This window comes from Lycium barbarum, chromosome 6, assembly GCF_019175385.1.
Source record: "Lycium barbarum isolate Lr01 chromosome 6, ASM1917538v2, whole genome shotgun sequence".
NCBI classification, from domain to species: Eukaryota; Viridiplantae; Streptophyta; class Magnoliopsida; order Solanales; family Solanaceae; genus Lycium; species Lycium barbarum.
Window position 1 is genome coordinate 19,830,719 of NC_083342.1, and position 16,959 is coordinate 19,847,677.

General features: G+C 35.8%; 1 protein-coding gene across 1 annotated transcript; it reads right to left on the minus strand.

Annotated features, from left to right (window-relative positions):
- Positions 1 to 370: 370 nt before the first annotated feature.
- LOC132643568 (1-acyl-sn-glycerol-3-phosphate acyltransferase PLS1-like) lies at positions 371 to 16,224 on the minus strand. The gene is made up of 11 exons (XM_060360023.1): positions 15,979 to 16,224; positions 14,780 to 14,902; positions 12,960 to 12,999; positions 12,774 to 12,847; positions 12,335 to 12,394; positions 8,071 to 8,148; positions 7,825 to 7,983; positions 7,495 to 7,620; positions 1,826 to 1,918; positions 1,075 to 1,161; positions 371 to 978 (listed from the first exon to the last, which is right to left on the minus strand). The coding sequence occupies exons 1-11, from the start codon at positions 16,054 to 16,056 to the stop codon at positions 763 to 765; spliced, it is 1,134 nt and encodes a 377-aa protein (XP_060216006.1). The 5' UTR covers positions 16,057 to 16,224; the 3' UTR covers positions 371 to 762.
- Between the last annotated feature and the right edge of the window lie 735 nt (positions 16,225 to 16,959).

The window sequence follows — 16,959 nt, forward strand, 5'->3', positions numbered from 1 at the left end:
GAATTACTAAAACACTTTTTAAATAGATTGATCATAAAGAAAGAAAAATTTATACTCCCTCCGTTCACTTTTACTTGTCCACTTTGGACTTTTCACGCTGTTTAAGAAATAATAAATGGAGTACATAATTTACCAATATACCCATATTAATTGATGCATATTTTTATTGGATTTGAAAAATAATTTGAAGTGAGTAATTAATACTATGGGTAAAACAAAAAAAAAATATTGTCTTATCTTGATATGTGAAAAATGACAAATAAAAATGAAAATCTATTTTAAGAATAATGGACAAGTAAAAGTGAACGGAGGGAGTACAATCTTCTTCCGACTAAAGCAACATTAAGCATTAGTCATTGGGTATTGAAAATATGTTAAAACTTTATAAATAACAGTAGTATACCAGCTCCAGCTCATGTTTTCTGTGTCAAATAATGATACAACTGTAGCAAATTTTCACATACAATGGAACAAAAATTAAGATACAATTGGATAATTTGTAAACTACTAAACTTAACCTAAACATATTCCTGATACTTTCATAGGAGGCAAATCATGAATAACAAATCAAAGAACAGTAAGAAAGTTAGAGCCACCAAAGAATCAAAGAATGTCGATCTTCAAAAATCTCTTGCAAAAACCAGCCTTTCTTAGTCCTCTCCTCCAGTTTGGATACTCTAATCTCTGGAAGTGTTAAAGCGTGTTTGAGGAAATTATCCCTATATACAACCAGTTGAACCATCTAAAATTTTCATCAAATCATCATGCAGGAAGTAGGTTTTCCTTCAATGTATTTGGAGGAAGTACTTTAGGAGCAGTAGATTTTTCTGACTTGGAAAAGATGATGAGAATCTGCATCAAGACTAGGACCAAGACCATGAAAACTGCACAAAATACAACTCCTCCCCAAGAGAATGGACACCACTCGAAAAATTTTATCGCGCTAAAGAAAAGGAAACATGACCAACAGATAACAACCTGCATATCAACGAAAATCTTCTTGTTAAACAGGAGAACAAATGGAAGTGACACAACTGTGGAACTGGCTATTTTATGAATTTGCTCCCCCCTCACCATTAAGGATTTTTTTGGTCTTCCAATATCTTGACGTTCTTGGTCACCAAATGTATCCGTAGCAAGATGCTGGTCCAATAAAGCATCCTAACACCAGTGAAAGAAGGATAGAAACATCAACAGATCTATAACAATTAACCAGAATAAGTAACAGCGGAGTGCTTTGTGGCTAATCAACGCGTCAATTTATAGTATTACAACGCGAACTTTGTTGGATGTCCCACATTAGACTAATGTATGGACCGTTATCTCCATATATGATTTTGGACAGCCCTTACCTGAAGAGCTAGTTTTTGAGGTTTAGTTAGCTCAAGGTTCATTTTCTTCACATGGTATCAGCTCAAACCCATCCCTACTCATCGTTTACCAAAGTTGGGTCCATGTTGTATCGTCTACGCACCAGATGTCTAGTCTTTGGTCGGATAGGGTGTGTTTGATGTCCCACATTAGTTGAGCGTACGGCTTGTTGTCTCCTTATTATATGGTATTGAGTAATCCTCACCTCAGGCCAATTTTAAGGGTTAGAATTCGGCCCCAGATTCCTGTTCTTCCCAAACTTCACGAGTGTTCACACACTCCCAAGTTTCATTGCTTCCACTTTGGAGCACTTAGCCGCTACCCCCCCCCCCAAAACCAAAAAAAAAAATCTTCTCAGAGAGTCTTAGAGAGATAAATCATTGAGACATTGTATTCTTGAGGAAGTTTCAAATTCTACGATAAATTAACTAAGCCCCAATGTACAGAATTCTACCTTTACAACAAAAACATCTCTGCACCATTGCGCAATGCCACTCTCATCTTCTGGTAATTCCTGCATCAAACAACGTTCAACATGCACATGGACCTACAAAGAGACAAGACATAAAATGTCAAATCATCATGAGCAGGAAGCCAGTCATATGCCCACAAAACTGTAATGTATGGAGTCATCCCTAATACTTGACGTCGTGCTTATTACTTTGCAAAACATAGAAGACATTTTAAGAATCCTACTTTTTCTGAGATTCTACCTAAAACTGCAATTGTATGTGAACACTGCAACAAATCAAAATTAAATAAAGAAATGATCCATTCATCTACCACTCAAGCCAGATATTAGATACTTTTAAAGAACAGCACTATAGAAACTTGATAACTTTATTGAATTGTTTTATAAAAGAGAAAAGAAAATAGATAGGGAGAGAGATTAAGGAGTTGGAAGAGAAGAAAGCCTTTGCTTCAGCAACTTTAGCCCTTTTGAGAACACTCGTGCCACATTTGTTTTGGTTCCCGTTCATTCGATACTAAGAATCAGTAATCCTTAAGCAGATTCTTCATTAATCAAGAACTGCTGAATCCAATATATAATCGAATTATCGAAACAGCAAACTGAACTTTGCTTTTTGGAGACAGTGCAATTTGAGTGCTTTCGTTTGTTTCTGAGGTAGAGGTTTGTTAACGGAGCTCTAGAATAGATGCTGCTCCACCCTTGTGAGAATTTTTTATAACATAGTTTCTTGTATCTATTCAACTGAAGTTCATTGTTCAAAACAAACAAGTATAGACAGATTATTTATTTGTCAGAAACAACAAAATAAGTGCATAAACAACAAAATAAGTGCATCCTCAGTTCTACACAAGCACCAGTTGACTCAAGTGGGAACAAGGGACATCGAACAAAAGTAAATGTAAATGTGTGTGACCATCTCATTAAAAGCTTAAGCTATTAGAGAGAGCACACTTCCATTTATTTAATTATGTTTGTCAACACGCCCCCTCACGTGCGGCCTGATTCTTTTTCAAGGGCCAAGCACATGATTTTTTTCTGATAATAGGTGGCTGTGAGACTCGAACCCAGGACCTCTGTTGAAGTGGCTAACCTTTTCATCTAAAAGCTTAAGTTGTTTTTGAGAGCATACTTTTACTTATTAATTATGTCTTTCAAGTTTCAACAGTAACGTTATCCAGATCTTATGCAGTGAACACTGACAAAGAAAGGAGCTTTGTGGACAACATAAATCATGCATTCTGATACCCTATTAAGAGAGAACTGCCGCAAATTTTCAGATCAATGCACATACAGTGCATCTTTACTGGTCTCATTCATAAGTGTAGTGAAGATTTCAAGAAGAAGAGAAAGTCTTCTTTGTATTTCTTGATAATTTATATCCCATGACAATGGGTATTTATACAATAAGTCCTATAACTAAATAAAGAAAGAGAATATTACATAATCAATCTATATCAATTACTCCTATAATTATGCTAGGAAATCCATATCAATCAACACTCCCCCTCAAGTTGGGGCAAAGATGTCGCACATGCCCAACTTGCAAACTAGTGTATGGAAAGTCCGTTTGGTGAGGCCTTTGGTAAACACATCAGCTAGCTGCTTTCCTGATGACACATGGAACAAACTCAAGATATCATCCGTAACTTTTTCTTTGATGAAGTGTCGATCAATTTCAACATGCTTTGTTCGGTCATGCTGAATTGGATTATGAGCTATACTGATTGCAGCTTTGTTGTCACAATACAAGGAAATCTTTCCCTTTTCAGACAATCTCAATTCCTCTAATAGCTTTCATAACCATAAAAGTTCACAAACACCCTGAGCCATAGCTCTATATTCTGCTTCCGCACTTGATCTAGCAACAACACTTTGCTTCTTGCTTCTCCAAGTGACCAGGTTTCCTCCTACGAGTGTACAGTAACCGGATGTAGATCTTCGGTCATCTAGAGATCCTGTCCAATCCGCATCTGTAAAGGCTTCTATTTTGAGGTGACCATGTCTGGAGAAAAGTAGACCTTTCCCTGGCGCAGACTTCAGATACTGCAAAATGCGAAAGACAGCTTCCATATGAGTATGTCGAGGATCATGCATCAACTGACTCACCAGGCTGACTGAATAGGCTATATCTGATCTAGTGTGAGAGAGATAAATGAGTCTTCCAACCAGCCTCCTTATCAACTGACTTTCCAACTCCACTTTGTAGTTTGTGATTGCTTTCCATGGGTGATTCTGCTGGCTTGCAACCTATCATACCAGTTTCTTTCAAGAGGTCCAGAATATACTTTCTTTGGGAAATAAAGATTCCTCTATTTGATCTAGCAACCTCGATACCCAAGAAGTATTGTAATTTTCCAAGATCCTTGATCTCAAATTCTTGAGCTAACAACTTCTTCAATCGGGTCATTTCCTCCTTGTCATCTCCTGTCATTACTATGTCATCAACATAAACTATGAGAAGAGTGAGTTTACCCTTTTGATGTCTTATGAAAAGAGTGTGATCAGCATTGCTTTGTTGGTAACCGAAAGAGATCATTGCTTTGCAGAATCTGTCAAACCAAGCTCTAGGAGACTGCTTCAGTCCATATAAGGCTTTCTTCAGTCTGCATACATTTCCTTGGCTCTATTTATTACCAAAACTAGGAGGAATATCCATAAACACGTCTTCTTCTAAGTCTCCATGAAGAAATGCGTTCTTCACATCAAACGGCTGTAAGTCCCAATTAAGATTAGCTGCACAAGACAAAAGAATTCTAATGGTGTTCATTTTTGCAACAGGGGCAAATGTCTCTTGATAATCCACTCCATAGGTCTGAGTAAATCCCTTAGCCATCAATCTTGCTTTGAATTTTTCAATCGAACCATCAGCTTTATGTTTCACAGTGAAGACCCATTTACAACCAACTAGTTTTTTGTCTGGAGGTGGTATGACAAGTTCCCAAGTCTCATTCTTTGACAAGGCCTTCATTTCTTCAAGCATAGCTTGCTTCCATTTGAAATCTGCAAAAGCTTCCCTCCAATTTTAGGGAATAGACACAGAACAAATAGACAAGGCAAAAGCTCTATCGGAGGGAGGCAAAGAATTATAAGAGACAAAGTTAGATAAGGGGTGTTTGGTGCAAGATCTGACTCTTTTCCTGTGAGCAATAGGAAAATCTAACTCATTAGGAACTATAGATGACTCACCAGATGAAGAAGGTTCGGCTTCGGCAGATTGCATGATAGCTTCTTCTGCTCTATTCCTCCTTGAGTAAGTTATCAAATCAGGACTATCCAAACGATCAACAGTCTCCCCCTGAATTCTTTCTCCAATTTCATTTTCTCTTGTTTAAACAATGGGATTAGGAAAAACCATCATTTCTTCCTTATAATTCTCCCTGTGAAAAGGTGATGGTGTAATACTGAAATAGGACTCAGATTCTCGAAAGGTAACATCCATCCTGTCGAAGGTTCTCCAGGAAGGAGGGTGATAACATTTGTACTCTTTCTGTGTTGGAGAATACCCAATAAAGACACACTTAAGAGCTCTAGGATCAAGTTTTCCGAAGTTCCTAGTGTGAACAAAGAAAACATATCCAAATATCTTGGGAGGAATAGTATAGTCATTTCTACCTTTTAAAGCTTCCAAAGGACTCTGAAAGTAGAGAGTTTTAAGTGGCATTCTATTGATGAGGTAGGCAGCTACTAGAATGGCATCCCCCCAATAAGGTTTCGGCAGATTCATGGTAAACAAAAGGGATCTTGCTACTTCTAACAAATACTTATTTTTCCTTTCAGCAATCCCATTTTGTGCACTAGTATAAGGACACCTAGTTTGGTGGATTATCCCAAAAGACTCCAAGTAAGCTCCAAAAGTTTTATTCATGTATTCTGTACCATTGTCAGTTCAAAATATCTTTATCTTAGCCTCAAATTGAGTGCAGATCATCTTATGAAATGACTGAAAACATGTGAAAATTTCACTTTTGGCTTTCAACAGATATACCCATGTTATTCTAGTGCAACAATCAATAAAAGTAACAAACCATCGACTACCAGACAAAGAAGGTGTTTCAGTAGGGCCCCATACATCAGAATGAATGGTCGAAAAAGGAATTGTGCTTTTATTGTCACTCAAAGAATAAGAGTTTTTAGTGTGCTTGGCATATTCACAAGCATCACAAGACAAAGATTCAAACTTAGTTCTAGAAAATAAACTAGGATATAACCTTTTTAAAGCAAAAAAGGAAGGGTGTCCAACCGTCTATGCCACTGCATTATTTCTTGGTTGACATTCTTATTTGTTCCTAAATAAGCCTGACTAGAATCTCGAGCTCCATTGATCAAATATAAACCATCATACAATCTACCACTGCCAATCTTCTTCCCTGTTTGAAGGTCCTTAAAAACACAATGATCAGGAAAGAATTTTACACTACAGTTTAGTGCTTTTGTGATAGCGCTAACAGATAATAGATTAACGGGAAAGTCATAAACATGAAAAATGGATGATAAGGTAATATCAGGGGTACAAAGGAGTGAACATGTTCCAAAGACAGGGGTTAGGGAGCCATTGACTATTCGGACATAATCCCCTTTGGGACTAGGAGAGTAATTTTGAAGGCCTTTAGAAGAGCCTGTCATGTATCTATTCGCACCAGAATCAATAATCCAAGAATTAAGTTGAGCATTAAAGGCAATACCTGACTGCACATAATTGAAACTAGCAGCACTTGAAGAGTCAAGTTTGTTCAAAAGACGACGAAGTTGTTGAACTTCATCCGGAGACAAAGTCTCTCCAGAAGTAGTATCTCTAAACGTCGCCACATTTTCTGCAATATTAGACTGACCAGCACTGATTTGTGAAAGAGAACTATTATTTGCTCCCTTTGTATCTCTCATAGTTTGAACAGTCATAGATCTAAATAATTTATATGTGTTCCAAGAAAGAAATACCTCACAAACAGATGCTGTGGGTAAACTATGTCGAAAAAAGAAAAAAAATCTGAACCTGAAAAGTCGCCGGGAAACACGCCGGAAAAATCTGAAACAGTGGTTGTAGGTGCAAAATATCGCCAGAAAATAAAACTTTAGATCTCTAAAAAATACTAGATCTCGCCGGAAAAAATGGCTGCCACGCCGGAACCTTAATTTCCGGTGATCGGAAAAAATCAAAAACTGGTAGGGCTGACTCGGAATGTTCCAATAACTCCAACGGAAGAAAAAAATTCTGAAAAACTGACCGGAAGGAACTTGTGTTGCGGACAGCCACCGATAGAGAGAAAACTCGACCTCTTTGAGAGAAAAAGGGAACCCTAGTGCTACGAGGGAGATAACTCACCTCTAAAAGGCAGCAATGGCTCTGACACCATGAAGATTTCAAGAAGAAGAGAAAGTCTTCTTTGTATTTCTTGATAATTTACATCCCATGACAATGGGTATTTATACAATAAGTCCTATAACTAAATAAAGAAAGAGAATATTACATAATCAAAGAGAATATTACACAATCATTACATAATCAATCTATATTAATTACTCCTATAATTATGCTAGGAAATCCATATCAATCAACATGTAGAGACCCTTTTTATTAGAGTGTTGTGTATACTGACGTATATACTAACACTATTAGTTTTGAAAAGTGAACAAGTATGTAGGTATTAGCTTACCACAGAAGAGCATCCTCTAAGCAATCTTAGCAATGTCGGTCGAGGCTTATCTTTAGGAATTGCAAATGTTATATTATAAATTGCTGGAACAACAGAACGCAAATGGCTTACTGCTGCAACAAAACCCTGAGGAGAAGAGAATATTATCAGATAAACATTGACGGAAGATTTTCCCTTCAACCATATGCAGAAAAATAGATACCATAACTAGGCTACATGTAAACAACATTGTCAATGTTAAGAATCCTTCCTCTGAATGTTAAAACCAGGATGAGGAACTGTTATTGTCGCCACATTTAAATCACATATAAGTTAGAAAGATTACATCACCTTGGTTCGAGGAATCAAAACATTCCTTGGGATAGGTTTTCCTGCGGAAACAGCATATTCTTGAGCTGCTAAAAGCTTTGCGTGTGTAAAGCGAGTTCCTTCTACAAAAACAGCCAACCAAAAAGGTTGGTGGAAATCATTTAGCTCTTGGAATCCTGACTGCAGTGAAAGACCGAAAGAAGAAATAAATGCAACAAACATAAGTAGAAGATCACAGTCCAAACAGATAAAGTTAGAGAACAGTACCTTCAAGGTGTTTTCATCCTTGGCCCAGCTTCTCTGAAGACTGATATTACCAGCAAACCACATTGACCATCCCAAAACCTGCAAGTCAATATTTCTTTTACCATTGAGCTAAGGAAGATGGATTAACTCATTCCTCAGTCAAAAAGCAGTATTTTTTTTCCCAAATGCTGTCGCACAATGGTGAGTTGATAGAATTAGGTCACTTTACTAGATTTGTCATGTCTATTGAGCATAAGAGGCGAATTTTGACCCAAATGTCTCTTCTGGTATCATACACTTCAAACTAAAGATTTGCAAATTTTTATGCATTTTGTTGGTCTTATTATGGAGGACAACAACAATAATTATGCCTCAATCTCAAGCAAGTTAATGTCGGCTATATGAATATACACTGACCATACTACTCTAGTTAAGTTCATCTTAGACCCATATAACAATAATAATAATAATAATAATAATAATAATAATAATAATTATTATTATTATTATTATTATTATTATTATTGTTGTTGTTGTTGTTGTTGTTGTTGTTGTTGTTGTTGTTATTGTTACGACAACAACAACAATAATAATAACAATAACAATAATAATAGAACTAGAAGTTCTCTATATTTTCTGTTGGCATATAAATTTCATATAGGACTAAAAGACTCCTAAAAATATAAGACCTAAAGTACAAACATTAACGTGACTAAAACACAATACCAACTGATAGGAATCGCTTATATAGAACTTTTTCTTTCGCCGGTCTTATTAAAAGGGCAGTCGGGTGCACAAAGCATCCCATGTTAGTAGGGTCTGGGGAAGGGCCGCAACCCAAGGGGTGTGATGTATTCTATTTTATTTCAGTAGAAGGTGAAATAAGGTCTTTGCGTGAAGAACACACCAAAGAATTCACCACAATTGACAATGAGGAACAAGAAACGAAGGAACTTGAGTGAGGAGCAATGCATTCTATCAAGTGAATTGTGACTCAACTTCACAGATCCATAACTGTACCTATGTATACAATTTGGTTGTTCCACTTGAAGGAAATTCTCACCTTGAAGTTTGGATCTAGCACTTTAGACAGTTCATTATTTGGACTCTCATACAAAAACATTTTTTGTCATTTTACTGAAGTCGCATAATGTAGAGGAAATCACGGCGTGACCATGCAACTCAGTTTATGTGACCATGCCATGACGTGGTCACATCAAATCTCAAGTGATCACACAAATATTATAGAAATTTGGCCAAATTTGACGTAGTAACACCAGTTATTCACATGGCTACACCATGAATTCATCACACCAAGGCATTTCACATGATCACGTAAACTGATGAGATTAACATATTTTTGCTCTTGTTTTCTTATATGAGTGAGATTCCTTGAGAAATTATTAAAGATATATCCATGAATATGCAGGCAGTTTGGAGACTATATTTTAAGAAGAATATCAAGAAGAAACAACCTCAAGGGGAGGAAAAAGAGAGAAGATCAAAAGTTGGGCATCAAAAGAGTTCTCTTCTTTTCCATCTTTTATTGATTTTATATTGCTGATTCTTGCCTCTTGTTGGGTTTTTATCTAAACATGCAGTAATTTCTTTAGTTGAGGTTACATGAATCTGTAACTCCTTTGGTTCAACAATTGTTTCTTGAATGATTAAGCTGTTCTTTTTACTAATAGTGTACTTTATATTAGTCAATGCTTTTAAAAAATCTTTACATTATTAGGTATCGAACAGAGATGTAATGTATATATAACCAATTCATCGAATAGAATTGAAGCCGCCAACTATAATGTACATCATAATTGAAATAGGCTTAACCGATTTCGGAAACCCTGCACAGATTGTGTGGTCTGCTGAGTGTAATTTGGCTTCGAGAAACTCAACCATGATAGACCCATAGAATTTAATGCATCTTTAATTGCATTAAGTGTAAAACTAGATTGGTTTCTGGAACCTCTACCTTAAGGATAGATAAGACATAATCATAAATTGGTTTAAGGAACATCATAAAGTAGGTATCCCGCCATATAATTAGAACCTAAGCTTGAGCAATTGTGAGTTGAATTATGACCAAAAGACTGTAGGTGAAGTTGACACTCGTTTCATTGTTAGTTTGTGCTAATAAACCAATAACTCATTCAATCTCTTAAACGACTCCATAGGAAAGAACAACCATGACTATTCCTCGTGGGATCGACAACTCTACCCACTTCTTTACACTTGAAAGTTTAGGGCTTCAGCTAGTGTCATGCAGCACACATCACATAAAAAGCTGATTCTGGATAGTAGAGGAATATAAGATGCTTTCTAGTCATCCCTCTCTAAAAGAAGATTTTTATGACTTGTCTGGTTTTGATGCCAACATTGCAGCCGCTATAGCAATGCACAGCAAGCTATGGATGGGAGATTAGATTTAGAAAGAATTGACAAGATTAGCAAAGTTAAAGAATGACCCAATTGGTAGGCAAGTTGGAAGATATAAAAGGGACTTCTTGATAAGGTGATTCATTGAGATGGGCAGAAAATAAGAGCAGCCTAAAATGACCTGTTACAGTAACTATCTACATCGGAGAGTATTAGCTTCTTTGCAAAACGCCTCTCACAATAGATTTTATTTCGATATTTCCAGACATAACCAAAGAAGGGAAAAGATTCTTCAAGTGTCTCAGGTCCATAAGTGATAAATGCCGCCAAATCTCAATACTGCAGAACAACAAATTAAATGAAGAGATACTGATGCAAGTTCTTCCCTTCTGAATCAGATAGATTTCTATCTGAAACAGGTTGATAATAAGTTCTTTCAAAGTTTCCTATTTGCCCCTCTGTTAGAGGTATTCCAGAAATGTTTGCGATCGAAAATAACTCTACGAACGAATGGATCGGATTGACTTGGAAAATGGAAAGATTTGTACAAGTTATACTTTTCATCACTGCTTTGTGGAAAATCATTGGGTATGAATATGGTAGATACCTGTGACTCAATTGGTAAAATAGTATCCTTGATCGACATTGTAAAATATAAAGGCTTTCTCAGTTAAATTTTCAGAAGAGGGGTTCGGTTGCCTGTAACAGGTGTTAAATGTGTTATGCTGAGGACAGTAATCATCTGTTTCTGTTTCGCATTGTTGGTGAGTAGCTTTGAAACGTGTTCCTTAATCTGTGTGGTACTCAGTGGGTAGTGCCTAGGACACAAAAAGAACTCTCTTGAGCTGGATAAGAATGCAAGCATAATGGACAGATTAGAGGGATATGGAATACTATGCATCCTTTGGTCCGTGAGCACAAATTTGCAGTCATGCATAGACAAAAATATAAGCCTTTATCCACTGGCTTTTGAGTGGTATACCCCTAGAGGATATGAAAGAGAAACAGAAATTCATTGCAAGTTTTACATTTCCACCATTTCTTTAGTGATTTTCTGTTGAATAAAATCCAACTTACTTCAATCAATCAATCAGCAACGCCTTAATCACAAAGTCCAACTTACTTAACAAAATAAAAAGAACATTATCCTAGTAGAAAACTGAGGAGACCATTAACCTACGTAGAAATTACAAATCAATTGCCTTAAATGTATCAAAAAGAACAGGAATTTGTAATTATTGCAAAACCTAGAAGAAGGTGATCTGTTATAAACACAAGGTAGCAGGTGTTGAAATGTGAATTGGAAGAAGAAAAGAACTTTCTTGATTTTTGTGATACGTGAATTATCTTAGTTAATGAGTTAAAAAAGTTAATGTATTATTTTAGTTTGTTCATGAACTAGGAAAGATGAAAGTTGTTCATGAACTAGGGAATATGAGAAGTCTAGAATTAAATTATGATACATGTTAGAAGAATTTCTATATACCTCGGTACTACAACATTTTATTTAAGTTAAGTTGGTGGAAGAAAATATTCCCCACTTTCTTCAAAGAGAATGATTGATTATATAAAGTTGAGTGGAACAAAGAAGAGTCGTTGCCTCACTTGTCTTCAAGAGAGAATTTGAGTGATTGAGAGCGCTTCTCATCCCCAAATTTTCCAACTGCAGGAGCCGTGTCTTCCCTCTTTTGACTGTTTGTTGAAATTATTCAAAATGGTAGAGAATAGTCTATGATTTCTGTATCATTGTAAAGCAATATTATATAGTTTTGCACTCTTTAACTGAACACTATCTAAAAATTATACAAAACGAAACTTGCGTTCAGCTGCAAATCTGACTTAGCAACAGCTAGTACTGGGAGAGCATATAACACAGTGAAAAATTCTGATGGTGTCAGAAACTTACTGGAAGATATGAGAGAGACTTCTTTGCCAAAGCAATTGTGCTACCGAGGCAACCTACTCGCTGTAAATAACCATAGAGGAAAACATCAGAGTAAGTTTTCTTCCCAAAAGATAATATGAGAACAAAATGAATGAGATTAGAATGCTACTACTTTATAAAAGAAAAACATAAAAGCCGTAAGTTCTACATAAAGAAAAAAGAGACCATTTAAACTCACAAAATTGAGTTCTCATTTTAACAATGTAGACTAAAATGGAGGAACTGACATCTTACTAGACCACCAGAAGTGAGAAATGACATATCAAAGATTTGACATCCAAAGTTTTTTAACTTAAGAAATGGATGCTTCTAGAAAGAGAAGGGATTTTGATGCATCAAGAAAGAGCAACAATTTGATGCTTCAAGAAAGAGAGAAACTTAAATTTAAGTATACAAGCACCTGAGCTATGACCCATCCAACAAGCCAGTCAATGTCACCTCTATGGTTGGAGATTATTAGTGCAGGCTCTTTTCCTGAAATCAGTTATTATCAAAGAATTCAATAAAGCTTACACAGGAAAATGAAGATACAGACACCTTATCCGGGGAAAGAATTCAGGTAATAAAGCTGATGGAATTTACTTACCCATTAACCCATAAGTTTCTTGATCTGTGTATAGTTCAACCTGGCATGAAGCACAAAATACTACAGAGTTAGTCTTAAAACACAACAAAAACCAATATGGTGAATGTTTTTAATGTGGCGTTTTCCTTACATAATCAATGACTTTTTCTACCAGAAGAAAAATTTAATTTTGTATTCCACATGCAAAACTACAAGACAACTCTGCCGCCACATACACCAACTCATAAAATAGTACTCAAGAAAAGCGATGAACTTCTGTTTTTCTTCCTACTACGGATAGTTCTTTTTAACAGATTATCAATTAGAACTCGTTCTGGACTGTTTCCCAGTGGCAAAAAAATAATTCTACAAAAAGGAGAGTATATTTCTTAGTTACTTTAGCCGTCTGAAGCTATTTCAACAGAAGTTGCTCAACAAAAAACTGAAGATAGTACTGAACAGCAAATAGTTCTTTTAATCAGATTATCAAATAGAACTCATTCTGGACTACTTCCCAATCCCAAAAATGTAACTATACAAAAAGTGGAGTAAATTTACACTGTGATGTTGAGTTATATTTTCCAAAATTCCAGTTGAGATTATCATAGGCTTTCTCAATGTCCAATTTGCACATGACCCCTGGTACCTCCCCTCTCATCCTGGTATCAATACATTCACTGGCTACCAAAATCCATAACTACCCAATATTCTTCTCTTTTAGATAGCTAAATTAATTTGTTGAAATTTCTATTATAGTGTAGAATAAAACCAAGAGTAAGTATTAGGATCTTGAAGCTCCCAAGATTATTCCAGTCTAACGACCCAATCGTTTTTTTTTTTTTTTTGAACAACAAACTAATTCAACTCCTCAAAGGGTAGCAACCACCCATTCCATAAGTTTTCTTAGTATTGGCATTCCATTTGAGGGTACCTGTATGAATTTCCTAATAATACAGCCATGTTGTCTGAGCAGCAAGTACTTCCAATCCTTATGGTTTTTCCCTTGTTTTACTGTTTACCTCTTTCGTTCTTTTTCTTCCTCTCTTAACACTCCAATACGTTGTCCTAAAGCATATACTCAATATCAAAGAGGCCAAACAAGATTGTTCTGTCATCTAAAGGTGGAAAAATGATCAACTTTTGAAAGTATTTTTACAACCATTTGCTAAAGATCAAAGAGAGTAAAAGCCTTCTACAATATATGTTTTCCCACAGCCAAAGTAACGTCAGGTAACATGTTATCACTCCCCAGGAATTTGGAAGGATCTCAGGCGAAGTGCAATAGATTACCTTGATAGAACTCTCCACCAAAACAGTATTGCCAAAGAAAGAGGGGGTGGGGGTGGGGGTTTATGTTTCAAGCATTTGATAGCTCAAACGTACTTTTGCTGCACTAACATGTTGGATATAATTACTCCAGCATTTACAATTGCATGACTTAACAACATCCTCCAACATTTTTGGTGAATATGCAACTTTTTGCCCACCTATATATCTTCTAATTATATTTGAGATGAACATAAGTTGAACTGCAAGTGAAAGAAAAAAAGTACTTAAAAACGGGAGTGATCTCTTTTCTTCAGTTCTTGAGGAAAGCAAGAGTTTACAATGCTCAAACACCATACTTCTGACTGTGGTACTTCAGATGGGGGAAACTAAGTTATCACAGTTATGTGGAAGCACATTTAAGTTATCACCAAGAGCATTATGATTCTAAGTTCCAGCTACACTTAGATTATCTAGACATATTTGGAAACAAGAAAAGCAGTAAATTAAATATTGACATCTAGCACAAAATGCAAAAAAGTAAACAATAAAATTTAACAGTAGTCTTCAAACACCTTAACATTTGCCCACCAGTCGAAAAGCCAGATGAGTTCCAACCATAACAATTCTGTTACTTCTTTGTTTATCCTTCTGTATACCTTTTTTGTAAAGGGTCGAACTAGAATGAAGAGAAGTGCCTGAAAGTAAAAGCATCCCAAAAAATCATTTGAATGTATTTCTATATAAAATGTGATCATGCCAGAAAAGAAAGACTTCAATTGAACGGCAAAATAAGCTAACATCAAACACAATGTTTCTACAATTGTTATTGTGCATTCAGTAGACTTTGATAATAGTCATGAATCATAGAGTGGAAAATTGGCAACAAATAAAAATAATTGAAACAAATATGCCTTAATTGTAAGAACAGAGCAAAATGAAACAAGCTAAAGATTGTAGTGGTTGAATGACCTATAATCACAGATTATATTCACTTGATATAGCCATCAAGATATCAGAGGATTCTCTTCATAAGAATGCACCTAACTATACCTCCATCCCAAAAACCGTTCTGAGCACACTGTCCAATATAGTATTTCTAGGGGTCGTTTGGTTGCTAGTTAGGAGGTGAACTATTCATATATTAAAACCAGCATAACTAGTACCATGTTTGGTAGCATTTTAGTTCCTATATATAAAATTCAGCACACCAAGTTCGGTGTTTGGTTACTAGTTTACAATCCCGCATAACTAATATATGTATAACTTATGAGGGAATCCAAGTATTAGTATTTCATACAAGGTAGGGTAGAAGATGGAATAACTAATACATGAATAACCAACCTTGCAAATTAATCCCTGACCTGCATAACTCTAACCAGCAAACAAACGGCCCCTTAGCCAATTCCGTGCATTGGTTCACTAATTTTCTGGAAACTATATAAATAACACAGCAATCCCACTTTGCAAATTTAAATATACATTTAAGAAACTAAGTTTAGAAAACAAAAACTTATGCATACAGACAAGTAGAGTACATCATATTAACGACAAGAAGGGTCAAGTAATCATAAATCAAGAAACCAACATTCCAATATACAATGTAGGCATAAAAGGGACAATTCAAATCAAGAATGTTGAAAGCCACAACATGCATGAAATGAAACAAAACTCAAGAACATAGACAAAACAGACATTCCACGAAAAACAAAAAGTAACGTGGGATCTAATCCAAAAACAAAAAAGTTGTTACAATAAGGATGAAAAAGGGTACCTGAATAAAGTTGATAATGAGGCCAGATAAAAGGAAGAGAAGACCAATAGGAAGAATAATGGCGGCAGCGATTGCCATTGCTTACAAATTAATTACCCGCATCCAAAATAATGAATAGATAGCTATATTCAAGAAGAAAAAGGAAGACAAGTTGAGGTGGTGGAAGAGGGGATGGTATAGTTGGCAATGTGACAGTTTGTATGAATGAAACATTAGTTAATTGGGTAAGGCAGCCCCAACTGAAAATATGCGCATGTTGCACCGCTGGCTTCACAAAATTATAAATTCAAATAAATCAGTCATAATATAAAAAGAACTATTATAAATATTATTTTAGAAAAGTAACAACACAAAAACTGATAATACCTAGATAATCTTTAAAGTGAAATCCTCAGTTCACTTCATCATCAATCTCCAAATCTATTAGTCTTTCCCGCAACTAATATTTGCACTGACTTTCATTTATATATTCAAAGAAGGAGAAGGGCAAAAAGTGTAAGAGCAATAACAAAATATGGATAAAGTTGCTTCAGAAATATAGTCCTATGAAATCTCTCTAAAAAAATATTTATGGCAGTGTTATTTTCCATGAGAGTTGCTTTATTTATTTATATATTTGAGAAAAAATCACTACAACATGATAACATAATGTCTAAATATCATTATAGCAATAATAAAAATCATAATTTATAGCAAAAATATTTTTAAACAATCAAAATCAAATTTAACACTCGGGCATACCCCTTTAAGCCTGGGGCTTACGCTTTTGCGCCCGAAACTTACACCCTATGGATCTACGCCTTTTATTTGGGCCCCGGAGCATTTTTGGTACACCCCGCCCTGAGGCTCACCCCGAAAACGCTTCTGAAAACACTGATAGGTAATCTAACAAAATACTATAGGGTGGGATGGCATGGGGAGTAGGGGTCCGAAGTGATGGGCGTGGGATGGTTAAGGGATGGGGTTGGGGGCGTTAGGTGG